The 25,942-nt window shown below is 55.0% G+C and overlaps 2 protein-coding genes across 4 annotated transcripts; both read left to right on the top strand.

Annotated features, from left to right (window-relative positions):
- Positions 1–25,942, top strand: LOC128779322 (galectin-5-like). 3 transcript variants are annotated; one of them, XM_053912068.2, is made up of 4 exons: positions 1–88; positions 3,147–3,229; positions 3,365–3,527; positions 5,241–5,926. In XM_053912068.2, exons 1-4 carry the CDS (start codon positions 50–52, stop codon positions 5,385–5,387), a joined length of 432 nt encoding a protein of 143 aa, XP_053768043.1. In that variant the 5' UTR covers positions 1–49; the 3' UTR covers positions 5,388–5,926. The 3 variants fall into 3 exon arrangements, with proteins under 3 accessions (XP_053768043.1, XP_071075425.1, XP_053768044.1); XM_071219324.1 differs by lacking the exons at positions 3,147–3,229; positions 3,365–3,527; positions 5,241–5,926 and adding exons at positions 23,163–23,245; positions 23,381–23,543; positions 25,257–25,942 and having other exon boundaries at positions 10–88; XM_053912069.2 differs by lacking the exons at positions 1–88; positions 3,147–3,229; positions 3,365–3,527; positions 5,241–5,926 and adding exons at positions 20,020–20,107; positions 23,163–23,245; positions 23,381–23,543; positions 25,257–25,942.
- LOC128779239 (large ribosomal subunit protein eL39-like) lies at positions 19,310–20,049 on the top strand. Its single transcript, XM_053911263.1, has 2 exons — positions 19,310–19,453; positions 20,011–20,049. The coding sequence occupies exons 1-2, from the start codon at positions 19,310–19,312 to the stop codon at positions 20,047–20,049; spliced, it is 183 nt and encodes a 60-aa protein (XP_053767238.1).

Here is a 25,942-nt window from a genome sequence, read left to right as displayed (position 1 = left end):
CTGCCTGGCTGGTGTGAGCAGCAGCTGTGACCACAGAGGTGGTGGAGAGATGACCTTCTGCAGCGACCACCCTCTCTGCCTGAACTCAGTGAGTTTCCAGGCTGTGGGCATGAGTGGTGCCGCCAGGCCCAGATTCTGCCTCTCCAGGGAAGGAGCTCGGGGTTTCTGAGGACACCACATTGGGTGGCAGGGGTGCAAGGGGCTTCCCAAACAGAACACAGAAGGGCGGAAATGCCAGGAGGGCAATGTGGATCCGTGCATTGGACAAATGCTGACTGAGCTCCCAGTGGGTGCCTGTCCTGTCCTCGGTGCTGAAGGGAAGGAGGGCACAGGTCATCACTAGGAGAGATGGTTTGTGGGAATGAAAGGGGAAGGAGACAGGGCTTCTGGGCAGGCTGAGAGCCCAGCAAGCATGCTTCCTCTGCAGGTGGCCTCCCTGGTTTTAGCCTCTACTAGCTAGTAAATAGGTGATTGCAGCCAAATTACTTTTACCTCTCTGGGCCTCAGTTTCCACATCTTTAAAATGGATAGAATCCTTGAGCCATGTCCAGAATTGGGGTAAGGATTCAGTAAGGTGCATTCTGGGGTGCTTGAAGAGTGCCCGGCACACTGTGGGTGATTGGACAGGTTTAGTATGATAAGGGGTGTAGGGGCAGCAGGGAAGACCTCCTGAGGGGTCTGGTCCCTGTGGGTGGGCACAAAAGCTGGTGCAGCTCAGGGGAGTCTGCAGAGGGACCCTGTGGGCAGTGAGGGAGGAGTGGGGCCGTCCCTGCAGTGTGGGATGCACGGGGCTGGTTTGCACCTTTATGCCAGGTGTGTGGGCCTGCAGGTGGCTCTGTTTAGACCCTCTGAGCTATATGATCCCCACGGCATTCATGGGAAAACTGAGGCTCAGAGACATTGAGGCCACTTGCCAAATGTGCCCAGATGGTAAGTGGCAGAGAAGGGAGGGTCCTGTATTTACCTCCAGAAGAGGGAGGTGCCTACAGAAAGAGCAGTAATGGGGGAAGGCAGGCAAGTGGCAGCCCCAGGCCCAGGATACCTGTGAGGTTGCAGTGTCCTAGTCCCAGCCTCATAGTGTCCATGGAGCCTCTGCCAGCCTTGGCCAACAGTTTCCTGAGGGGCGGGGGAGGTGGACTGACAGAGCCCTTCTGGGTGGGGGCATGGGATGGGCAGGTGGGCAGTAGCAGAGCACTGAGGGCAGAGGCTGCTGGGGGCGTTGCTGCCTGGGCTTCACATTGCAGCCCAGCTCAGCAGGGCCCCTGGCATGGCCTGCTTCCACCCACCATCCCCAGCACCTGGGCTCTCCTTGAGGAAGGGCTGGTGCTGGGGCTGGAGAAAGCTGTGCCAGGCCCCATTGGTGCTCCAGGGGACTCAGGATCCACGTGTCTCCGTGGGGTCCACTCCTGTACGATGGGAGATCCCACAGTACCTTTCAAAACTTGACATACTCTTTCCTGGTGGCTATTTTACTTTTCAATCCTTGGGCTCACAATTGTTCAAATCTGAAGGAAAACCCTCCATGAGCGTTAACACAGAACCTTGCAGTCCAGACAGAAAGGAGGGTGGGTGTCGCCCCCACAGGTGCCAGGAGCACCCGTCCATCCACAATGCCCCTGCTCCTGGGGATCCCCTCACTCCCAGCAGTCAGGAGTGACCTTCCTCTTCCTCCAAAGTGTGCTGGGAGGTCACGTGCCCTGGCTGTTCTGCTGAAAAGCTGAACACTGAGAGGGCCTCTGTTGGGGGCCTGGCACCCCCATTCCTTCCCCCCACCAGCCTCATCTGGCCCAGCCTCCTCAGGGGCAGGATGGAAGGTGGAAGCACGATCAGGACAGGACTGGGTGTTCGTCCGAGGAAGCACTCAGCAAGTCTGGAGTGAGGACGTTCTGTGCCTCATTGTGAGACGCAGCTGTGTGGTGGTCAAATTAAAAGTGTGGGTGCTGGCGTTCCAACCCCACTCTACTACTGACCAGCTGCATGGCTTTGGGCTGTTCCCAAACCTTTCTGTGCCTCAGTGTCCTATCTGGCCAGGTGGCGCTAATAATGGCCAGGGTTCTTCCCAGGATAACCAGGGAACAGATGCGGAAATTGGCCACAAGAAGTGCCTCCAACCCTTGGGCAGGAGCGCCCTTTGGCTGAAAACCTCGCACTGCCCCTGCTGTGGCTGGGTGCTTGTTGGGGACTCTGGGCCTCCAGAAGCAGGCTGCCTACACCAAGGGCTGTAGGCCTGGCCCTGTCTCCTGAACTTCCAGGCAGGACCCTCGGGACCAGCAGGAAAAACGGTCCTTCTGTGACTGAGAGGGGGGTGCAGTGGCCCCAGCCCCTGGGTCTGAGGCCCTGAATGCTCACGTCCCTGGGATGTCACTGCTGGTCACAGACTGAAGCCGCTTCTTCTCTTCTTCTTGCTGGTACAAGTCAGACGGGAGCCCTGGAGGTAGCGGAACTGCCTGTGGAGGGCCCAGGGCAGGTGGCCATGATGGGTCTGTGGGTCTATGGCTGGAAGTTCCACCCCAGCCACCATGAGACAGGGTGGAAGGGGAGGGTCCAGAGACTAATGCTTCATGTCAGAGCATCCCCTCAGAATTTTGGGGGGCATCATGGGTAGGGGCACAACCCCACACTGAATGTCCTGGTCTCTTCAAAAGAACCCTGTGATCCCACCTGAGAGGTACCCCGTCTCCCCAGTGTAAGTGATTTCTCAGGGAGGGTGGAGGTTTGGTGTGTGCTGGGCAGCGGGGGAGGTGAAGGGCGCCTCAGAAAATGAAAAGCAGTCCTTGGTCCAGCTGAAGTTCAACACCCAAGCAAATGAGAAGTCGTTGAAAGGAGCTTCCACCTTTAACAGTGTCCGTTCGTCACGGGCACATTGCGTGGCCGACCCTCCTCAGCCCCAGTATCCCCTGTGTCTGGCCAAAGTCCTTCTCAGGACAGTTTGAGCCCATTAATTAATTTGAGGAACCCTGGAAAGTTTCCCTTTGGCATTTACAACCAAGCAAAGGCACCACGATCCTTTCTGGAAAAGATGACTCCCAGGCACAGTTGTCAAACTCAGTGGACAGTCCGAAATCATGGAAATTGGCAGGAGTTTCCCCCTACAGTGGTGGCTGCTCTGGCTTCTGCTACCTGCCCTCCCGCTCTCTCCCCAACAGCCTTACTTCACGGCCATCCCAGGTGGGCTGTCTCCCTACAAGAGCATCACCGTGTTAGGCAACATCCTGTCCAGCGCTGATAGGTAAGCCTGGGCTCTTGGGGAAGAGAGTTACCCCTAGGTCATTCTGGCCTTCCCCCTGCCTCTGGACAGGGTGAGGAGGGGCAGGGACCAGAGTCAGTGGGCAAAGGAGACTCATGTGAGCTCCCTGACCCTCAGCATGCACATCAACCTGCGCTGTGGGAATGACATCGCCTTCCACCTGAACCCCCGTTTCAATCAGAACACCTTGGTCCGAAACACTCAGATCAACGGCTCTTGGGGGCCTGAGGAGACCTGCCTCCCCCAAGCAATGCCCTTCTACAGAGGCCAGGGCTTCTCGGTAGGTGCCACAGCCTGGAGCTCCGAGAGGCTCCAGGGGCGAGTGGGGCGGTGGGTGGAGGGTGTCTGTGGGCCCCCGGAAGTGGGTGGGAGCTGAGGCCTCTGGGGTGAGGGATGGGCCCAGAAGAAGAGAATGTGGTCACCAAATTGTTGTTGTCTTAGAATTACTGTCCCCCATAACAAGGTGGTCTTACCCGCTGTTTACAGGTAGGAAGAAACCTCAAGTGCAGGGTCCTCGCCTGAGGTCACAGCCAATAAGTGCCAGGTCGAACCCAAGAATGAAGTGTCATTCATCTATTCACTCACTCACTCATTCATTCACTCATCACTCCTGAGCTCCGTTATCAAGGCTGCTTAGTGCAGGAAGTAGTCCAGCTGTTGGGGGAGGGGGAGACAGCCATGAAGCCAGCAGACCAGGTCCAGTCCCCGAAGTTCACAGCTGAGGTGATGGAGAGTCACTGCAGGTCACCACAGGTGCTACCCGGAAAGCAGAAGAGCCTAATGGGTAGAGTGAGGCCTAGACAAGGCGACAAGCCTGACACGGGGACAGCTCTTGGAGGCCACAGTGCAGTGGAGTCCTCAGGGGCAGAAGGAGACACCCACAAACACCTGAGGGGCGCATTCCCAGAGATGTGGGAGGGAGCACCTGTCACTGCAAAAGTGAGGGTCACAGGTGTGGCCTGTGCAGGAATGGGGAGTGTGGGGAGGCTGGAGGCCCAGATGGCAAACCGGGGGTTCCCAACCCCGATTACAGATTCAAATCACCCAGAGAGCCTGACATGGAAAACCCAGGCCCAGTCCCGCCCCGGACCAAGCAGTGGGGAGCCTGGGCGTCTGTGTGAAGTAGGCCCTGATACTCCCCACCTGGGGGAACAGGACCGAGGAAGGGCCCTGAGGGCCACAGAAAGGAGTCTGGATTTTGATAGAGTGTGTTGGTGTGTTTGGAGCCTGAGAGGAATATACTCGGACTTATAGACACTGTGTGACTGTGGGCAAGAGACGTAGCTGCTCTGAGCCTCTGTTGTTCCACCTGAAAGTGGGGCGGATAACAATACTGGTCTCAGAGATGTGAGAATGCAATGATACCGTGTGTGTGACATGCTTAGCACAGCGCCCGGCCCACCGTGAGTGGGCCACACGTGCTGGGTGTTGTGGGGGCTGAGGGCATTTTCACAGAGGTGCTCTGACTGCATTGCAGAGATTATTTGGGGTGAAAAAGACAAGTTAGGAGGGGGCCGCTGCAGCAGTGCCGGCCTGGAGCACTCCTGGGTGCCAGTACTAGGTACATGGGTGGCACAAGGCAGAGGTCCTGCCCCTGGAGGCTCAGGGTCCAGTGGGGGAGTGAGGATGGGAGAGGGGACACGACCTTAGGGGGTCTGGACTTGAGTAGGACGGGTCAGGTGGTGGCAGAAGGCAGGGAAGCCCAGTTGGAGAGGGGTGAACCCTGAAGGGGGATCAGCAGTTCCCCATGTGGGTGAGGTGTGCAGTGGGCGTCTTGGGGAAGGGCATTCTATGCCAGGGGACCAGAATACGTAAAAGGACAGGAGGAGAGCATGTTTGTGCAGAGTGAATCCCGTGTGATGGGATGTGGGCATCGGGGGTGCTTAATGGATGTTAGAGGAAAGCAGGAAGTGGGGAGGGAGAGCCCAGCCTGCATTCAGGGGTGCTGACTCTCCAAGTGGACCAAAAATGACACAGCTGTCTGGCTGTCCAGGTGTGCATCACTTGTGATGATATCAGCTTCAAGGTGGCAGTGAACGGTCAGCACCTGTTGAACTACAACCACCGCCTGAAGGACCTGCCTGCCATCAATGTCCTAGAAGTGGGAGGTGACATCCAGCTGACCCACGTGCAAACATAGTTGGGATTCCTGGTCGTGGGGACTCCAGCTGGAGCGTGGCGTGGTCCTGATCTGCTCATCACCACCACCTTCCCTGTCCCTGCCCCTGCCCCTGCCCCAGCCCCCCAAGGATCTGGAGAGACCAGGTCCCTGAGTGGCCCTGCTTCTGGCTGCAGCCCCCCTGGGGTACAGAAGGCAGCTGGCTAGGACTGCCTTCCTCAGCCTGGGCACCACCTGGGGCTCCAGCTGCCCCATCCTAACATGCAAGGAAGGGGGTGGTCTGAACCTGCTGAAGCCCCATGTTCTGTCCCCTGGGCACAAAGGGAGGATTCTGCTCCTTGCAAGCTCCCAGCCTACCCCTTGTCTACCTTTGACCCCATTCCACTCAGGCCGCTGCTCCCTCGCCCATCACAGGTTCCCAGACGTGCACCACGTGTGTGGCCCTTGGGCCCATTTCAGAGTAGCTGCAGGGCCACCTGGGCCACCACCGGTGCTCACATCTACAACACTTAGGGCTGTTTCCTTGTGACACACACACACACTCAACGTGCTTAAAATAAAATGCATTTTATATAAATATCTCCATCAAGGAGTCTCACACGAAAGGTTTACATGGCCCTCTGGTGCTCACTAGGCTTTGGGGTGTATTTCCTTTAAATTTGAAAGCACAGAAAAGCGTGCCCCAGAGAAGGGTGCGGCTACATACAGAGCGGTGGGACAGCGCCCCCTGTGGTCCCTCACAGTGGTGCAATCTGAAGAAGGATCCATCCTTCTCTCCCAGGCCTGGCATTGCTGGTTTACTCTCCAGGTTCAAGGGCGTGTACCTGTACAAGGACCAGGGTGTCAAGGACGTCCCAGTATTCCATTATCTGGGGGAAGGGTGGGCCCAAAGGAGACAAGCAGTTCCACTCAGTCCAGGCTGCTACTTGGTAACCAGTCAAACAAAGGGGGAAGGAGATGGAGAAATAAGATGTGAGGCTTGAGGATATAATTTCCCACCATCTCCCTGTGGCCTCAGAGAATGGAGAATTGGGTCTGTCATGAAATTTGGTGGCGGCAGCTTTAACATCCTTGGGCTGTTGGAGCTCTGGGATCGTTAGGCTTCCCTGCCGCCCCATCCTCTTCACCTTGTAGGGAAATACAGCCCTGAAGATATCTTCATGATAGTGCTTCTGGTCCTTTAAGGGAAAACAGAAAGCAACGGGTCAGCTCTGCTGGTGCAGCCACCTCTCATTCTTCCAGTCTGGGGTGGAATGAGCACCCAGCGTTCTCCCAGCTTCCCTACCACTCGTACACTGCTGACCATCTGCCTTCCCGCTGGCATGCTCAGATTGCACTTGAATCTGACTGAGACTCTGTAACCTGCATCACTGCCTGCTCTGCCCTGGACCGCCTAAACGTCTCTCCGGGCTTTAGGATGGGCAGAATAGCCTGCCGGGTGCTCATCTCACAAGATGCTCCTTGTTTGTGTCCATCCACTGTGTGTCTTCCTGTGTTAGGGGTAGGCGTGTGGTGGGGGAAGTAGCTTTCCCATGCCCTTGACCTGCATCCCTAGCCCACACCCCAGCTGCCATACCTTAAGCTGGAAGAAATAGCCCTTGATCTGCTCCTCACTCAGGCTCACTTGGCAGCCACCAGGTGCTTCAGTGTGTCAGACCCATCCTGGCCCCTGTGCATGTCCCCAAGACATAGAGGTGGCCATGTACCTCACTGCCAGCTGTTGCTGCAGGATGTCTTGAACGTAGACCTGAAACCAGAGGAGATGGTGAGTCCAGGCCCCTGCTGCTGTGAGGGGTGGGGTGGGGGAGTGCAGCATGGCGGGTGGGGACAAAGACTGTAGTGAGGCCTGCTGGCCACAGGGAGGTGGTGAAGGGTTGCTATGGCTGCAGAGTGAGCACCCTCCCCACCAGGACTCTGCACAGGGACCAGGCTGAGCATGAGGACGTGCACTGGCACCTGCCCAGCCCAGGCCTAGGCTGGAGGGATGAATGCTGGTCACAGCTCTGCCCTCGAGGAGCTGACAGTCTAGTGGGGCTCCTGCATGTACTCTGGATTCACACGCTTCAAAGAGACATCCATGAAGCCACTGCACTGCCCAAGGCCCTGAGGACCACCAGCCTACACCCCAGAAAAGGGGTTCTCTCAGTGCAGATGGTCTATGGGACCTCCACTGTTTGCAGAGCAAGACACAGAGCCCTGGCACCCCACTGACATGGGAGTCCAGGAGTCAACTGGGCTCCCAGTGACTCCAGCCCTGGGCATGGAGCACTGGCTCTGGGAGGAGCCCTGGTCCTATCAAGGACAAGTTCAGAAGGGAGGGGCCAAGAACCTGACCTCACTCCCCAGGGTCATGGGGCAAAGTGCCCTGGGGCAGCGGAGCCCATCAGTGGGCTCCTGGTGTGAGCACTGGGTGCCCTGCAGCCTTGCTGTGGTGCAGTGTAAAGCCGGCCTGGACAGCCTGTCCCTGGACAGCTCTGAAGGGCCTGCAGCCCTTCAGCAGGCTGGGCCACAGGGATTGCTAGTGTCTACATTTTTCTTTATCCGTTCGCCCCAATCATCACCTGAAACGGTCACTTGTACACAATTTCATAAGGACTCAATTGAATCCCACTTCAAGGAACCATGGGTATCCTGAGCAGGGCAATAGGGAAGTCTTGAGCCCATAGGGAGATGAGTTTCTTGGCACACCTTGGCTATGTTTTTCTTCAAGGTGTGATTCATCTTCTCTACCTTTCAGAAGCCTGTGGTCTCCCTGCCATGTGGGGTCGCCACTGGAGTGCTAGAAATTTTCTGACCTTCTGTGGATTTCTGAAATGAAAGCAGGTCCCTTGAAGCTCTGGTTGCTGCCGGCTAGGCCAACGTGTGCCATTATGTCCTTCACTGAGCCTTTCGTAACTTGCGCATTTCTCTGTTCTAGTAGGATAGGCTTCTACCCATCCTGACGAGGTGGCAACAAACACTAGCAATCCAGTCTTTGGACCCTCGGGCCCTTGGCGTCTGAGTAAAGTCTATTTGCCAGTCCTCAAGTGGGCGCTGTCCTGCGTATTGCTTCCCTGGTTTCCTCTGATAGGGATCTGTCTTGGGGGTTGCTCTTTCCCCACACAACACATCTAGCAATTACTTTTCGTTTGGCTTTAGAAATTCTAGGACCTGGGAGCCTCTGCTTAATGTATGTGGTCAGTGAGTCCCCTCCATTGTGAGGGGCCCAGGCCACTTCATGACTGCCTCTACTCCATGTTCAGCAGGCGGTGTGCTCCTTTCTCCTTCTTCCTCCAACCACTCTCAGACCGTGTTCACCAAAACCCTCGCTCTCACCTCGCTCTAAGTCTGCAGTCGAATATTCAGGGTCGAATTGTGACAAGTCTGGAACAGGTACCAAAGGCACTCTCGACGTTCCTTTGGCAGCTCCTTCGCTGCTGTTCAGCCACATTGGTTCCTCTAGCCGCTCCTCTGTCCTCTCCCTGATGCCCCCGGGCAGTGCGCAACTCCCACCTCTGAAGGTACCTGAAGAGCCTCTAAATTTTGAAGTTTCGGCTGCATGCTTTTTCATCCTTTTATTGGAGGTTAACAGTTCTTCTTCCTTCGGATGGAACCACGTGATCGCAAAATTAGGAAAGCTTGCGTTGAGTCAATGTACCGGTTCACTCTCCTTTCACGCAACTAGTCCAGGGCCCTCGTCAGCGTAATCAGTTCGGTTTTCTGAGCAGAGGCTCCTGGTGGCAAGGCCTTGGCCTGCAACACTCCTCGAAGAGTCACAGCTGCATACGCAGCCTCTCTGTGTCCTTCGTCCACAGAAGGGCTTCCATCTGCACAGAGAGGCCAGTCTGCTTCTTCTAAGGGATGGGCCTGTAAACCAGTCCTGCTAGAATACACTTCACCGGTCATTTCAGGACATCGTGTATCAGCGCAGCCAGTGAGGCTCCAGGAGAAGAGTGGTAGGATTTACCTTACCGTTTTGAGGGATGCTTTGGGGTTTTCGGGTAGAAATGCTGGGTCCTGCCCGTTCTTCCAGCAGTGAGCCACCGCGTTCCCTTTTGCTGCAGCAGGCTCAGCACTTAGTGGGGTGCGTAAATGGTGATAGGCTGTCCCAAGGAAAACTTGCAGCTTCCTGTAAGAGCTCGCAGGTGGCTGTCACAGGTCTCAAGCAGGCTCTCCACCCCAAGACAGTGTGATCTAGTTTCCCTGACAAGTAAGTGATGGGCCGCGGAATGTCTCTAAGCACGTGGGTGAGGACACCTGGGGCCATTGCCGGCCTTTGATGGACATGTACCTGGGAGGGCTTGAGTAGGTTTGGAAGCCCCCAGGCTGCTGCAGGGGCCAGGTGCCCCTTCAGGGACTCAAAGGCGTGGGGGCCCTTCTTCGTCCACTCGGAAGGGATACACTCTGGTGCTTTCAGAGTTTCCCAGTTTAACAGATCTGATGTAGAAATGGGAGCATGTGGTCCCATTTTATTTATTTATTTTTAAAGAGAGAGTAGGGAAGGACAAGGATAGGGAGAGAAACATCACTGTGTGGTTCCCCCTCATTCTCCCCCAAATCGGGCCCTGGCTGGGAACCCAGGCCTGTGTCCTGATTGGGAATCGAACTAGCGACCCTTTGGTTCTCAGGCTGGCACACAATCCACTGACCTACACCAGCCAGGGCCATATGTATATGCATTTTATTCATCTAGTCATCCATGGGTGGACACTGGGCCTGTTGCAGTCTCTCAGCTGTGGTGAATATGCTACTGTAAACATGGTGTACAAATATATCCTCAAGCCCCTGCTCTCACTTACTTAGGGTTTATATCCAAGAGCAGAATTGCAGGATCATGTGGTGGTAATTCCGTGCTTAGATTTTTAAGGAACTACCATGCTGTTTTGTCGCATAGGCCTCAGCCTACCAGTACCCACTGGACATGGCCTGGGGCACTCACTTGGCCCCTCCTGCCTGTGGTGAGCCCCCACACACATGTCCCCAACTGGAGCCATTGTGGGTACTGAACCGGCCCTAGTGGTTCTTACCAGGAATGCAAGATGCACCTCAGCATCGTCGTCAGGGAACTTTGGAAACATGGAGTTTATTACTGACAGGTCCTGCTGGCTACATGGGAAGGTTACAGGAAGAGAGAGAGAGAAGTAAGGGTCCTGGAGTTCTGCCTTCATTGTGGTCAAGGCAGGGGTGCCTAGGTGAGAATTAGGGTGCAGGGATGACAAAGTGGGGTCATAGTGTGGTCAGTTATCTAGGTTACCCAAGGCGTTCTGAAGGGGAACTTATGGGTGGGGAAATCTGGATGCTAATCTAACTGTTTCGCTAGAAGCTGTTACATGGCCGGCAGCATTCCTATTTCAGACGGGTATCTTTGAAATGGGTGCCTTAATGTTAAATGGGTGCACTTACATTACAATCAAAAAGCTAGCACCAGGCCCTTACACCACATGTTTCCTTGTTATTTGTGTGTGTGTGTGTGTGTGTGTGTGACCCAGAAATGTTTTCTCCTGCTTGCAGTAGCCTTCTGTTAATGGCACAAAGTCGTGTTAGTTTCTTTCTTTGTTTTTGCCATTTAACATCGTCACACAATCCTATTCTGAAAGGCATGCTCATTAAAAACGCAGCAAAACCAAAACCTGACGACCTTAGTCACCAGATTTGTTGTGTAAGGGGAGGAACAGGGTGGAGGAGGAAGGGGTTTCTTACAAGGTTTTTCACGAGGGTCACGTTTTCTCCTTCAAAGGGAGGGACTTCGAAACACAGGTGAAACAACTCAAACACAAGTACTCCCGAAATGGAGCCGGACAGAACAGCCCGCACCGTAGACCACGGTCCTGAGACCACTCCAATGGGCCCGGCTCACTGGAGCAGCACCCCCACGCCTGCCCCCAGGGTCCTGCTGGGGCTCCAACAGGCTGTGTGTTCAGACAGACTTCAAACTCCCGGTGAACTCAACTGGGCCCCAAACCCACGGGCATCTTCCCTGTCCTCCCCGCATGGCTCCTGAGGTCCCATAGCCAGGGCTCTCATCTGTGGAGAAGGGCCAAGGCTGTGAGGGGGGGATCCACACCAGCCCCCAAACCTCCCCTCACAAACTACAGTATAAACCATACATAACGATTCTGTCTTACACATTCACTGTCATGCTGACCTGCTGCAAAGTGTGACTTTGGAAAGAACAACGACGCAGTGGGAGACAACACTGACCTCCCCTAGGTAACTTCTCATGGTTCTTATACAACATTCCAAGCCCCGCAAGTCCCCTGTCCAAGGAGAAATACTAGGTCCTCAAGGGCGTCTTGGACCCAGCTCTGAGGGTCACTTAGTTCTGGCTCAGTCAGGACCAGTCCTCCTTTTCCTTCCTGACAGCACCCAGGACCCTGCAAGCACCGAAGACCGAGCTGCTGGCTGAGGTGAAGTGAAACTCACTGTGTTTCAAAGGCTGAGCCTTAGAAATGGCCATCATCCATCCGGCAGGGTCCCGGCCAAAGGGACAGACAGATGGGAAGAAACTGTGCAGCCGCGGGAGGAGAAGGGGAAAGGGGGGAGAACAAGAGAGGTGGGCAAGCAGAGGACCTGTGCAGGGCAGGCTGGAGGAGGTGGGACCGCTTGAGGGGACCCAGTCAGAGGGGCTGTTAGCACCAGGTGAAGAGTCTGTGGCATAATGGAGACAGGAAGGAGCCCCTCCCCTTCCCCTTCCCCTTCCCCTTCCCTCCTCACTGAGGGCCCTCAGGACCCCTTCCCAAGGGCTGGATGCAAATCTCAACACTGGAACAGCCTCTTAGGACTGAGCTCCCCCAAACCAAAGCGGGAAGTCTGATCCCAGCCCAGGGCTCCACTACACTACATTTTTCATAGCAGCCCCGCCCCCCTCTTCAACGCCCACCAACAGGGCAAAGGGCTCTTCCTCCACATCCTCGTCCAAGTTTGTCATTTTCTGGTTTTTCGGTGGTGGCCATCCTCAAGGGTGGGAAGTGGCGGATGCACAGTTTGAACAGCTCTTTCTATCTAGATGCTAGAACCTAGAACCTGGGAACAGGGTCTGGGATTTTGAATAAGAGAGCTCTGAGAAGGAACTTAGCCTAGGGACGCCCCTTTCCTCCTTAATATTGGAGCTCAGTGCTGGGATAGGTCAAATTCCGTGCCCAAGGGGCCTGGGATCTGTGGAGAGACCCCAAGTAAGTCTTCAGAGGGAGGGCAGGGCCTAGGGGAGGGAATGGGGAGCCCAGGAGCAGGAGTGGAGGAGGAGGCTGCCCCAGGGCTGCAGAAAGCACCCAGGAAGAGGTGCTGCCCCAGGTGGCTGGGAGGGCAAAGGTCACAGCCTCCCCTGCTCTATGGGGGTGGGCAGGAGGTGAGAGGATGCCTTCCTCTAGACCTTCTCAGGTGAGCTGGAAGGTTATCCTTTACGATAGGCCGGCGGCCTCTTTGCTATGGTTTCTGAATCTTCAACCAGGGCCCTAGGGCCTTTGCTGGGAGCTTGGCCTGGGGCACAGCAGCCCCTCTCACTGCCCTGGTCCCTTCCCCTCTCAGGGTCCTGTACATGCTACTTCCTCCACGGGAGGTCAGCTCCCAGTCACACCGACTCAGAGCCTGGAGGTCTCCTCATCAGTCTCAGAGTGGCTGTGCAACTGCCTGCGTTGGGGACATCTCCTCAGTTCCCAGCTGCTCCCGGCCCTGAGCTCCGGGCCTGACACAGCAGGCTGGGCACTAGCAAGTCCGGGGTAGTGGCCAGAAGGAGGCCGGCCTGCTGACACTCTGCCTCTTCTCCCTGCAGATCGTCCCCTTCACTGGGTCCATCCAAGGGGGCCTCCAGGAGGGACTTCAGGTCACTGTCAATGGGATTGTGCACCAGTCCTGTGCAACCAGGTACCTGGAACTGCCTTGGCCGTCAACCAGCCATGCTGCCTGTCAGCTCAAGTCAGCTCCGCCCACACCCTCCAAGCTGCCTGTGCCTGGCTCAGGGGACACTGGATCAGTAGGGCCCGGCCGAGACCCACACTGTGTGGTACCCTACTGTCTGCCAGTAGCATCTGGATGCCATTATCATAGATGCCCCGAAGACACGAGGAAGCAGGAGCTCACAGTCCAAGGCAGCCAGACACTGATTATTATGGTCTAGGATTGAACTGTGCACTCGAAAACCCAGAGATGCAAAAATAACACTTCCTTTATGACCCACCACCGCCCTCATTTACTCGAAGCCATTTGGCTTAAATGGAAATATTTAAATGTGCTGTTAAATGTACTTTGGTCACTTTCTGTTTCAAGTTCTTTCCCGGGTGTTACTAAGTCCATTCAAAATACAAACATCTTCTGGGCTCTGGTTCCCATCCAAGAGGGCTCTTTGGGGAACAGGGAAGAGCTTGTGGCTGCCGGGCACTCCCACCCTCCCGCAGCCCAGGGGCCTCTGCTGAGGTCCAGGTGGGGGCAGGTGGAGGCTCTTCCTGATCTGGGTGGGGTCTGAGTACACGGCACTCGGGAGCCCCTCTGGACACGTCACCCTCTCTGGACACGTCACCCTCTCTGGAAGCCCCTGTGTCTCAGTCCAGAGGGAAATTCCATCAACCCCACGTGTTCTGTCAGTTTGCTTCCTCCTCCCCACACGCACACTCGTGGGCCGCCCTCTGTCAAGTGCCCACTTTCCACCAAAACCTCTTGCTTCTAGGCATATTCCCGATTTGCACCTTCAGTACAAAGTTGTCATCAGTTTTATGCCTCCTGTTAATAGTGTCAACATTTTCCTTTACCCATTTTCTACTGATTTTTAGAACGCCGCACTGGAAAGGGTAAAGTACAATGAGGACCCAGGAACACACTACATACAAATGAGGGAAACCATCAGGAAGGCAAGGGAGGCGTCCTGGGAGCAAAGCTGCCACACGGGATGTACACGGGTTCCCACACGCACGCAAGTCAGGGGCAAGAGGCCTTCCTGCTCCTTCCGTGAGCACTAACCAGCACGCTCTCTCATTCCCCGGGGCCCAGGTTTGCTGTGAACTTCCAGACCGGCTTCAGTGACCAGGACATTGCCTTCCACTTCAACCCTCGGTTTGAAGAGGGCGGGTATGTGGTCTGTAACACAAAGCAGAAAGGAAGCTGGGGGGCAGAGGAGAGGAAGATGCAAATGCCCTTGCAGAAGGGGAATCCCTTTGAGCTGTGCTTCCTGGTGCAGAGCATGGAATTCCAGGTGAGCAGGAACTCTCCTCCCTCCTGCCCACTGCCTGAGCCCCTGCCCTCTCACCCAGGGGAACAGTCGCCCTCACAGTGCCTCTACCGACAAAGGACCCTACACTCCCTCACCTGCATCTGCAGGGCGCCTGAGCTTGGATTACTAGGGAATAAGAACTAGAGGAGTCACCGCGTGTCCTTCTGCCTTGGTAACAAGTTAATTCCATTCAGTGGCAGTAGCCATTGTCCTTTCCTGGACCTTGGGGTAATTTTTTTTTGGTGGGGTGACGTGGTTGCAGCCCTTCTCCACGACCTGGGAATGGCTCAGCGTTGCTCGGCGCTGTACATGCTTTTGCAGGTGGAGCAGTGCTGCTGGGTGGGAGAGGGAGGCTGTGTGAGCACTGACGGGAGTGCATTCCGGCCTCCGGGTGAAGACTCTTCTGCCCAGAGCCTTTCAACAACTAAGGAACAACCTGACAAGAGACCTGAGGCCCCCACCTCCACTCCTCACAATTTATTACATTTCTTCACTTGTGCTTCTCAATATTTATAATGCAAGGAAATCAGTAACTAGAGTTTTTTTTTTATTTCTTTTTTACAGGATTTTACTTATTTAATTTTAGACAGAGGGGAAAAGAGGAAGAAAGAGTTGGAGAAACATCAATGTGTGGTTGCCTCTTAGGCACCCGCCAACCAGGGACCTGCCCAGAAACCCAGGCATGTGCCCTGACTGGGAATCAAACCAGTGACCCTTTGGTTCACAGGCCAGCACTCAATCCATGGAGCCACACCAACCAGGCCACTAGATGGTTTTAAATGTATTTTAAAAAATTGTTCCATGTAAAATAAAGCTTTCCGAATTGCAATTTGTTTCCTGTTCAAGGATTAATTCCATATGTCTACACATTTTTAAAGATTTTATTTATTTATTTTTTAGAGAGAGGGGAAGAGAAGGAGAAAGAAAAGGAGAGAAATATCAATGTGTGGTTTCCTCTCACGCTCCCCCAAATAGGGCCCTTGCCGGGAAGCCAGGCATGTGTCCTGACGGGTAATCGAACTAGCGACCCTTTCCTTTGCAGGCCAGCACTCAATCCACTGACCTACACCAGCCAGGGCCATATGTATATGCATTATATTCATCTAGTCATCCATGGGTGGACACTGGGCTTGTTGCAGTCTCTCAGCTGTGGTGAATATGCTACTGTAAACATCATGTACAAATATATCCTCAAGCCCCTGCTCTCACTTACTTAGGGTTTATATCCAAGAGCAGAATTGCGGGATCACGTGGTGGTAATTCCGTGCTTAGATTTTTAAGGAACTACCATGTTGTTTTGTCGCATAGGCCTCTGCCTACCAGTACTCACTGGACATGGCCTGGGGCACTCACTTGGCCCCTCCTGCCTGTGGTGAACCCCCACACACATGTCCCCAACTGGAGCCAATGTGGGTACTGAACCGGCCCTAGTGGTTCTTACCAGGAATGCAAGATGCACCTCAGCAGCCGTCGTCAGGGAACTTTGGAAACACGGGGTTTATTACTGACAGGTCCTGCTGGCTACATGGGAAGGTTACAGGAAGAGAGAGAGAGGTCAGGGTCTTGGAGTTCTGCCTTCATTGGGACCCAAGGCAGGGGTGCCTAGGTGAGAATTAGGGTGTAGGGATGACAAACTGGGGTCATAGTGTGGTCAGTTATCTAGGTTACCCAAGGCGTTCTGAAGGGGAACTTATGGGTGGGGAAATCTGGATGCTAATCTAAACTGTTTCGCCAGAAGCTGTTACAAGGCCGGCAGCATTTGTATTTGAGACGGGTATCTTTGAAATGGGTGCCTTAATGTTAAATGGGTGCACTTACATTACAATCAAAAAGCTAGCACCAGGCCCTTACACCACATGTTTCCTTGTTATTTGTGTGTGTGTGTGTGTGTGTGTGTGTGTGACCCAGAAATGTTTTCTCCTGCTTGCAGTAGCTTTCTGTTAATGGCACAAAGTCGTGTTAGTTTCTTTCTTTGTTTTTGCCATTTAACATCGTCACACAATCCTATTCTGAAAGACATGCTCATTAAAAACGCAGCAAAACCAAAACCTGACGACCTTAGTCACCAGATTTGTTGTGCAAGGGGAGGAACAGGGTAGAAGAGGAAGGGGTTTCTTACAAGGTTTTTCACGAGGGTCACGTTTTCTCCTTCAAAGGGAGGGACTTCGAAACACAGGTGAAACAACTCAAACACAAGTACTCCCGAAATGGAGCCGGACAGAACAGCCCGCACCGTAGACCACGGTCCTGAGACCACTCCAATGGGCCCGGCTCACTGGAGCAGCACCCCCACGCCTGCCCCCAGGGTCCTGCTGGGGCTCCAACAGGCTGTGTGTTCAGACAGACTTCAAACTCCCGGTGAACTCAACTGGGCCCCAACCGACGCACATCTTCCCTGTCCTCCCCGCATGGCTCCTGAGGTCCCATAGCCAGGGCTCTCATCTGTGGAGAATGGCCAAGGCTGTGAGGGGGGGATCCACACCAGCCCCCAAACCTCCCCTCACAAACTACAGTATAAACCATACATAACGATTCTGTCTTACACATTCACTGTCATGCTGACCTGCTGCAAAGTGTGACTTTGGAAAGAACAACGACGCAGTGGGAGACAACACTGACCTCCCCTAGGTAACTTCTCATGGTTCTTATACAACATTCCAAGCCCCGCAAGTCCCCTGTCCAAGGAGAAATACTAGGTCCTCAAGGGCGTCTCGGATCCAGCTCTCAGGGCCACTTAGTTCTGGCTCAGTCAGGCCCAGTCCTCCTTTTCCTTCCTGACGGCACCCAGCACCCTGCAAGCACCGAAGACCGAGCTGCTGGCTGAGGTGAAGTGAAACTCACTGTGTTTCAAAGGCTGAGCCTTAGAAATGGCCATCATCCATCCGACAGGGTCCCGGCCAAAGGGACAGACAGATGGGAAGAAACTGTGCAGCCGCGGGAGGAGAAGGGGAAAGGGGGGAGAACAAGAGAGGTGGGCAAGCAGAGGACCTGTGCAGGGCAGGCTGGAGGAGGTGGGACCGCTTGAGGGGACCCAGTCAGAGGGGCTGTTAGCACCAGGTGAAGAGTCTGTGGCATAATGGAGACAGGAAGGAGCCCCTCCCCTTCCCCTTCCCCTTCCCCTTCCCTCCTCACTGAGGGCCCTCAGGACCCCTTCCCAAGGGCTGGATGCAAATCTCAACACTGGAACAGCCTCTTAGGACTGAGCTCCCCCAAACCAAAGCGGGAAGTCTGATCCCAGCCCAGGGCTCCACTACACTACATTTTTCATAGCAGCCCCGCCCCCCTCTTCAACGCCCACCAACAGGGCAAAGGGCTCTTCCTCCACATCCTCGTCCAAGTTTGTCATTTTCTGGTTTTTCGGTGGTGGCCATCCTCAAGGGTGGGAAGTGGCGGATGCACAGTTTGAACAGCTCTTTCTATCTAGATGCTAGAACCTAGAACCTGGGAACAGGGTCTGGGATTTTGAGGAAGAGTGCTCTGAGAAGGAACTTAGCCTAGGGCCGCCCCTTTCCTCCTTAAGATTGGATGATGCCACCCAGTGTCTCAATTAGGCCAAGAACGCCCTGCCTTGCAGAGCTCGGGCAGGGGGCCCTGGGGCTCTCAGTGTGGGTTGGACTTGCTGTTAGTCACCCCCAAAACACAGATGATACTCTGTGATTACCTGCAGAACTCTAGCTGTTCCTGTTCTCTCCGGGACACCTGGGGCTCCAGAAGTTCTGGGGTTTTTTCCACAGTACTTTTTGAGCTCGTGTACGTAAAGTAAAACACACAGGTCCTATTGTGCCTGCTGACTTCTTGTGTAAGTAAAACATCTGTGTGACCAGCATCCAGGTCAAGTTCCAGGGCATTTCTAGCACCCAGAAGGTGCCTTCATGCCCTCCCAGACTCCTTGTTCCATCTGAAGTACTCTGATGTGGCCTGTGTCCCGATTCCTTTCTCTGGCTGGGGCCGTTGTGTCATGTGAACACCAAAGTGTCTTCCTTCCTCCTCCTTTTATGCACATTTGTGTTCTTCCCACTTTGGAGCCAAGGTGAGTAACGCTGCCATGGACACGGGCGTACGTTCTCACCCCTCTTGAGTTGTTTTCCTAAGTTGTATTATTTCACAGTCTCACCTGCAAGGAATGAGAGTCCCACTTGTTCCATATGCCAATCAACAAAGACATTGTCCCCGGTGTCCCTGTGTTGCAGAGATTTGCAAAGAATTTGTCTTCCTTTCCCTCCTGTCTGCTCCAGCGGTGCCCTCTGCCCCTCCAGTCGGTTAGATTCTAGTTGATCCAGGAGTATGATGGGGGTGCAGGTTGGGCCGAGGGGACGCCAGAGCCTCTCCGGGAAGCCAGCCTTTGCAAATTCTGGTGCATCTAGACAAGGTTCAGGAACGAAGAGAGATGCAGACATATGCATGACCCCGGGGCACCTTCCACCCACTTGGTGCTTAGTCTGTTCATTCGGGATTGGCCGGTAGCACATTGGTTTCCTGTCTAGCACTTTGCAGGGACGTGCTGGACTTCAGGTAAGTTTATTGTCCCCACTCCTCGCACCTCCTCCCCAATGCTGCTAGTCCCTGATCAACCATTTTCCTTACCTCGGTGCTGAAGCCATTTAAGACACTTTATTTAATATGTCACCCTGACCTCCACGTCACTTGGAATGTTCTGCTGTGTCCCAGACTTCTTGTGTGTCTATTCTAAAGCCCAGAAAGAGAAGGGACAGAGCAGTCTCTCTTTCTCCACCGTGGCGGTCCGTGCCATAGATTCTTCTTCGCCATGTCTTCTCATGAGACTTTCAGGACCGAGAGGTTCCTGGTGAAGAAACGACAGCTAAATAGGCCCATTGCCCAGTGGGTTCGGGTGCAAACTGGCAATAAAATGGGGTGCAGCTGCAAGAGGAGACGTTGGAGAAGAACGAATGTGGGTTCATGAGGAATGGCACATAGGACATGGCTCCGTCTTATGTTCCGTCCAGCTTGTCTGCCCCTTGAAATCGCTTAAAGGTTACTAGTATCTAGATAGCTGGGCTTTTATGTAGGGAAAATGTTGAAAAAATGATTTTTCTCTGTTGATTTTTTTTGGCAATAGTTGGTAGGTTCATTAATAAATGTGAGGCCATTAATAAGAGGAGGGTAAGAGGAGAAGAGAAGGAGGAGAGAAAAGAGGTGAGCTCACCGAGAGGGGCCGAGAACCTCCCAGCATCCCACTATACCCAGGGGAGTCATAACCTCCATTATGACAGTTTCTACTTGTACAAGACTTCTTTGCACATGATGATGTTTTTATGTGAGGAGTAGAATTTTAAGGTGTGTGCATTGGGAGTATTTACTCTCCTGTTCCTGATTTCCACACACGCCCCTCCTCCCCCAAACCCTTCCCTTCCCTTTCTCTAGACCCATTTCCTCTCATTACTGCCTCCTCCCACTGAGTTATTGCCAAATTGCTGTGATTTCTATATCTCTGTTGACCCTCCCCAGTGCAGAAGGCTGCCTGGCTGGTGTGAGCAGCAGCTGTGACCACAGAGGTGGTGGAGAGATGACCTTCTGCAGCGACCAGCCTCTCTGCCTGAACTCAGTGAGTTTCCAGGCTGTGGGCATGAGTGGTGCCGCCAGGCCCAGATTCTGCCTCTCCAGGGAAGGAGCTCGGGGTTTCTGAGGACACCACATTGGGTGGCAGGGGTGCAAGGGGCTTCCCAAACAGAACACAGAAGGGCGGAAATGCCGGGAGGGCAATGTGGATCCGTGCATTGGACAAATGCTGACTGAGCTCCCAGTGGGTGCCTGTCCTGTCCTCGGTGCTGAAGGGAAGGAGGGCACAGGTCATCACTAGGAGAGATGGTTTGTGGGAATGAAAGGGGAAGGAGACAGGGCTTCTGGGCAGGCTGAGAGCCCAGCAAGCATGCTTCCTCTGCAGGTGGCCTCCCTGGTTTTAGCCTCTACTAGCTAGTAAATAGGTGATTGCAGCCAAATTACTTTTACCTCTCTGGGCCTCAGTTTCCACATCTTTAAAATGGATAGAATCCTTGAGCCATGTCCAGAATTGGGGTAAGGATTCAGTAAGGTGCATTCTGGGGTGCTTGAAGAGTGCCCGGCACACTGTGGGTGATTGGACAGGTTTAGTATGATAAGGGGTGTAGGGGCAGCAGGGAAGACCTCCTGAGGGGTCTGGTCCCTGTGGGTGGGCACAAAAGCTGGTGCAGCTCAGGGGAGTCTGCAGAGGGACCCTGTGGGCAGTGAGGGAGGAGTGGGGCCGTCCCTGCAGTGTGGGATGCACGGGGCTGGTTTGCACCTTTATGCCAGGTGTGTGGGCCTGCAGGTGGCTCTGTTTAGACCCTCTGAGCTATATGATCCCCACGGCATTCATGGGAAAACTGAGGCTCAGAGACATTGAGGCCACTTGCCAAATGTGCCCAGATGGTAAGTGGCAGAGAAGGGAGGGTCCTGTATTTACCTCCAGAAGAGGGAGGTGCCTACAGAAAGAGCAGTAATGGGGGAAGGCAGGCAAGTGGCAGCCCCAGGCCCAGGATACCTGTGAGGTTGCAGTGTCCTAGTCCCAGCCTCATAGTGTCCATGGAGCCTCTGCCAGCCTTGGCCAACAGATTCCTGAGGGGCGGGGGAGGTGGACTGACAGAGCCCTTCTGGGTGGGGGCATGGGATGGGCAGGTGGGCAGTAGCAGAGCACTGAGGGCAGAGGCTGCTGGGGGCGTTGCTGCCTGGGCTTCACATTGCAGCCCAGCTCAGCAGGGCCCCTGGCATGGCCTGCTTCCACCCACCATCCCCAGCACCTGGGCTCTCCTTGAGGAAGGGCTGGTGCTGGGGCTGGAGAAAGCTGTGCCAGGCCCCATTGGTGCTCCAGGGGACTCAGGATCCACGTGTCTCCGTGGGGTCCACTCCTGTACGATGGGAGATCCCACAGTACCTTTCAAAACTTGACATACTCTTTCCTGGTGGCTATTTTACTTTTCAATCCTTGGGCTCACAATTTTCAAATCTGAAGGAAAACCCTCCATGAGCATTAACACAGAACCTTGCAGTCCAGACAGAAAGGAGGGTGGGTGTCGCCCCCACAGGTGCCAGGAGCACCCATCCATCCACAATGCCCCTGCTCCTGGGGATCCCTCACTCCCAGCAGTCAGGAGTGACCTTCCTCTTCCTCCAAAGTGTGCTGGGAGGTCACGTGCCCTGGCTGTTCTGCTGAAAAGCTGAACACTGAGAGGGCCTCTGTTGGGGGCCTGGCACCCCCATTCCTGCCCCCCACCAGCCTCATCTGGCCCAGCCTCCTCAGGGGCAGGATGGAAGGTGGAAGCACGATCAGGGCAGGACTGGGTGTTGGTCCGGGGAAGCACTCAGCGAGCCTGGAGTGAGGACGTTCTGTGCCTCATTGTGAGACGCAGCTGTGTGGTGGTCAAATTAAAAGTGTGGGTGCTGGCGTTCCAACCCCACTCTACTCTGACCAGCTGCATGGCTTTGGGCTGTTCCCAAACCTTTCTGTGCCTCAGTGTCCTATCTGTGCAGGTGGTGCTAATAATGGCCAGGGTTCTTCCCAGGATAACCAGGGAACAGATGCGGAAATTGGCCACAAGAAGTGCCTCCAACCCTTGGGCAGGAGCGCCCTTTGGCTGAAAACCTCGCACTGCCCCTGCTGTGGCTGGGTGCTTGTTGGGGACTCTGGGCCTCCAGAAGCAGGCTGCCTACACCAAGGGCTGTAGGCCTGGCCCTGTCTCCTGAACTTCCAGGCAGGACTCTCGGGACCAGCAGGGAAACAGGTCCTTCTGTGACTGAGAGGGGGGTGCAGTGGCCCCAGCCCCTGGGTCTGAGGCCCTGAATGCTCACGTCCCTGGGATGTCACTGCTGGTCACAGACTGAAGCCGCTTCTTCTCTTCTTCTTGCTGGTACAAGTCAGACGGGAGCCCTGGAGGTAGCGGAACTGCCTGTGGAGGGCCCAGGGCAGGTGGCCATGATGGGTCTGTGGGACAATGGCAGGAAGTTCCACCCCAGCCACCATGAGACAGGGTGGAAGGGGAGGGTCCAGAGACTAATGCTTCATGTCAGAGCATCCCCTCAGAATTTTGGGGGGCATCATGGGTAGGGGCACAACCCCACACTGAATGTCCTGGTCTCTTCAAAAGAACCCTGTGATCCCACCTGAGAGGTACCCCGTCTCCCCAGTGTAAGTGATTTCTCAGGGAGGGTGGAGGTTTGGTGTGTGCTGGGCAGCGGGGGAGGTGAAGGGCGCCTCAGAAAATGAAAAGCAGTCCTTGGTCCAGCTGAAGTTCAACACCCAAGCAAATGAGAAGTCGTTGAAAGGAGCTTCCACCTTTAACAGTGTCCGTTCGTCACGGGCACATTGCGTGGCCGACCCTCCTCAGCCCCAGTATCCCCTGTGTCTGGCCAAAGTCCTTCTCAGGACAGTTTGAGCCCATTAATTAATTTGAGGAACCCTGGAAAGTTTCCCTTTGGCATTTACAACCAAGTAAAGGCACCACGATTCTTTGTGGAAAAGATGACTCCCAGGCACAGTTGTCAAACTCAGTGGACAGTCCGAAATCATGGAAATTGGCAGGAGTTTCCCCCTACAGTGGCGGCTGCTCTGGCTTCTGCTACCTGCCCTCCCGCTCTCTCCCCAACAGCCTTACTTCACAGCCATCCCAGGTGGGCTGTCTCCCTACAAGAGCATCACCGTGTTAGGCAACATCCTGCCCAGCGCTGATAGGTAAGCCTGGGCTCTTGGGGAAGAGAGCTACCCCTAGGTCATTCTGGCCTTCCCCCTGCCTCTGGACAGGGTGAGGAGGGGCAGGGACCAGAGTCAGTGGGCAAAGGAGACTCATGTGAGCTCCCTGACCCCCAGCATGCACATCAACCTGCGCTGTGGGAATGACATCGCCTTCCACCTGAACCCCCGTTTCAATCAGAACACCTTGGTCCGAAACACTCAGATCAACGGCTCTTGGGGGCCTGAGGAGACCTGCCTCCCCCAAGCAATGCCCTTCTACAGAGGCCAGGGCTTCTCGGTAGGTGCCACAGCCTGGAGCTCCGAGAGGCTCCAGGGGCGAGTGGGGCGGTGGGTGGAGGGTGTCTGTGGGCCCCCGGAAGTGGGTGGGAGCTGAGGCCTCTGGGGTGAGGGATGGGCCCAGAAGAAGAGAATGTGGTCACCAAATTGTTGTTGTCTTAGAATTACTGTCCCCCATAACAAGGTGGTCTTACCCGCTGTTTATAGGTAGGAAGAAACCTCAAGTGCAGGGTCCTCGCCTGAGGTCACAGCCAATAAGTGCCAGATCGAACCCAAGAATGAAGTGTCATTCATCTATTCACTCACTCACTCATTCATTCACTCATCACTCCTGAGCTCCGTTATCAAGGCTGCTTAGTGCAGGAAGTAGTCCAGCTGTTTGGGGAGGGGGAGACAGCCATGAAGCCAGCTGACCAGGTCCAGTCCCCGAAGTTCACAGCTGAGGTGATGGAGAGTCACTGCAGGTCACCACAGGTGCTACCCGGAAAGCAGAAGAGCCTAATGGGTAGAGTAAGGCCTAGACAAGGCGACAAGCCTGACACGGGGACAGCTCTTGGAGGCCACAGTGCAGTGGAGTCCTCAGGGGCAGAAGGAGACACCCACAAACACCTGAGGGGCGCATTCCCAGAGATGTGGGAGGGAGCACCTGTCACTGCAAAAGTGAGGGTCACAGGTGTGGCCTGTGCAGGAATGGGGAGTGTGGGGAGGCTGGAGGCCCAGATGGCAGAGCAGGGGTTCTCAACCCCGATTACAGATTCAAATCACCCAGAGAGCCTGACATGGAAAACCCAGGCCCTGCTCCGCCCTGGGCCAAGCAGTGGGGAGCCTGGGCGTCTGTGTGAAATAGGCCCTGATACTCCCCACCTGGGGGAACACGACCGAGGAAGGGCCCTGAGGGCCACAGAAAGGAGTCTGGATTTTGATAGAGTGTGTTGGTGTGTTTGGAGCCTGAGAGGAATATACTCGGACTTATAGACACTGTGTGACTGTGGGCAAGAGACGTAGCTGTTCTGAGCCTCTGTTGTTCCACCTGAAAGTGGGGCGGATAACAATACTGGTCTCAGAGATGTGAGAATGCAATGACACCGTGTGTGTGACATGCTTAGCACAGCGCCCGGCCCACCGTGAGTGGGCCGCACGTGCCGGGTGTTGTGGGGGCTGCGGGTATTTTCACAGAGGTGCTCTGACCGCCTTGCAGAGACTATTTGGGGTGAAAAAGACAAGTTAGGAGTAGGCCGCTGCAACAGTGCCGGCCTGGAGCACTCCTGGGTGCCAGTACTAGGGACATGGGTGGTACAAGGCAGAGGTCCTGCCCCTGGAGGCTCAGGGTCCAGTGGGAGAATGAGGATGGGAGAGGGGACACGACCTTAGGGGGTCCGGACTTGAGTAGGAGGGGTCAGGTGGTGGCAGAAGGCAGGGACGCCCAGCTGGAGAGGGGTGAACCTTGAAGGGGGATCAGCAGTTCCCCATGTGGGTGAGGTGTGCAGTGGGCGCCTTGGGGAAGGGCATTCTATGCCAGGGGACCAGAATATGTAAAAGGACAGGAGGAGAGCATGTTTGTGCAGAGTGAATCCCGTGTGATGGGATGTGGGCATCGGGGGTGCTTAATGGATGTTAGAGGAAGGCAGGAATTGGGGAGGGAGAGCCCAGCCTGCATTCAGGGCTGCTGACTCTCCAAGTGGACCAAAAATGACACAGCTGTCTGGCTGTCCAGGTGCGCATCACTTGTGATAATATCAGCTTCAAGGTGGCAGTGAACGGTCAGCCCCTGTTGAACTACAACCACCGCCTGAAGGACCTGGCTGCCATCAATGTCCTAGAAGTGGGAGGTGACATCCAGCTGACCCACGTGCAAACATAGTTGGGATTCCTGGTCGTGGGGACTCCAGCTGGAGCGTGGCGTGGTCCTGATCTGCTCATCACCACCACCTTCCCTGTCCCTGCCCCTGCCCCTGCCCCAGCCCCCCAAGGATCTGGAGAGACCAGGTCCCTGAGTGGCCCTGCTTCTGGCTGCAGCCCCCCTGGGGTACAGAAGGCAGCTGGCTAGGACTGCCTTCCTCAGCCTGGGCACCACCTGGGGCTCCAGCTGCCCCATCCTAACATGCAAGGAAGGGGGTGGTCTGAACCTGCTGAAGCCCCATGTTCTGTCCCCTGGGCACAAAGGGAGGATTCTGCTCCTTGCAAGCTCCCAGCCTACCCCTTGTCTACCTTTGACCCCATTCCACTCAGGCCGCTGCTCCTTCGCCCATCACAGGTTCCCAGACGTGCACCACGTGTGTAGCCCTTGGTCCCATTTCAGAGTAGCTGCAGGGCCACCTGGGCCACCACCAGTGCTCACATCTACAACACTTAGGGCTGTTTCCTTGTGACACACACACACACTCAACGTGCTTAAAATAA

Source organism: Desmodus rotundus, chromosome 9, assembly GCF_022682495.2.
Source record: "Desmodus rotundus isolate HL8 chromosome 9, HLdesRot8A.1, whole genome shotgun sequence".
Classification (NCBI taxonomy): domain Eukaryota; kingdom Metazoa; phylum Chordata; class Mammalia; order Chiroptera; family Phyllostomidae; genus Desmodus; species Desmodus rotundus.
Note: the sequence above shows the minus strand (reverse complement) of the source record. Positions and strands in the feature narration are given on the sequence as shown.

Excerpts from the sequence above, each read along its gene's own strand:
- LOC128779322 (XM_071219324.1), top strand. The coding sequence starts at position 50 with ATGACCTTCTGCAGCGACCACCCTCTCTGCCTGAACTCA. Across the intron at positions 89-23,162 it reads ACCCTCTCTGCCTGAACTCA|CCTTACTTCACAGCCATCCC; the intron begins GTGAGTTTCCAG and ends TCTCCCCAACAG. Across the intron at positions 23,544-25,256 it reads ACAGAGGCCAGGGCTTCTCG|GTGCGCATCACTTGTGATAA; the intron begins GTAGGTGCCACA and ends CTGGCTGTCCAG.
- LOC128779239 (XM_053911263.1), top strand. The coding sequence starts at position 19,310 with ATGTCTTCTCATGAGACTTTCAGGACCGAGAGGTTCCTGGTGAAGAAA. Across the intron at positions 19,454-20,010 it reads GACGTTGGAGAAGAACGAAT|TGCAGAAGGCTGCCTGGCTG; the intron begins GTGGGTTCATGA and ends GACCCTCCCCAG.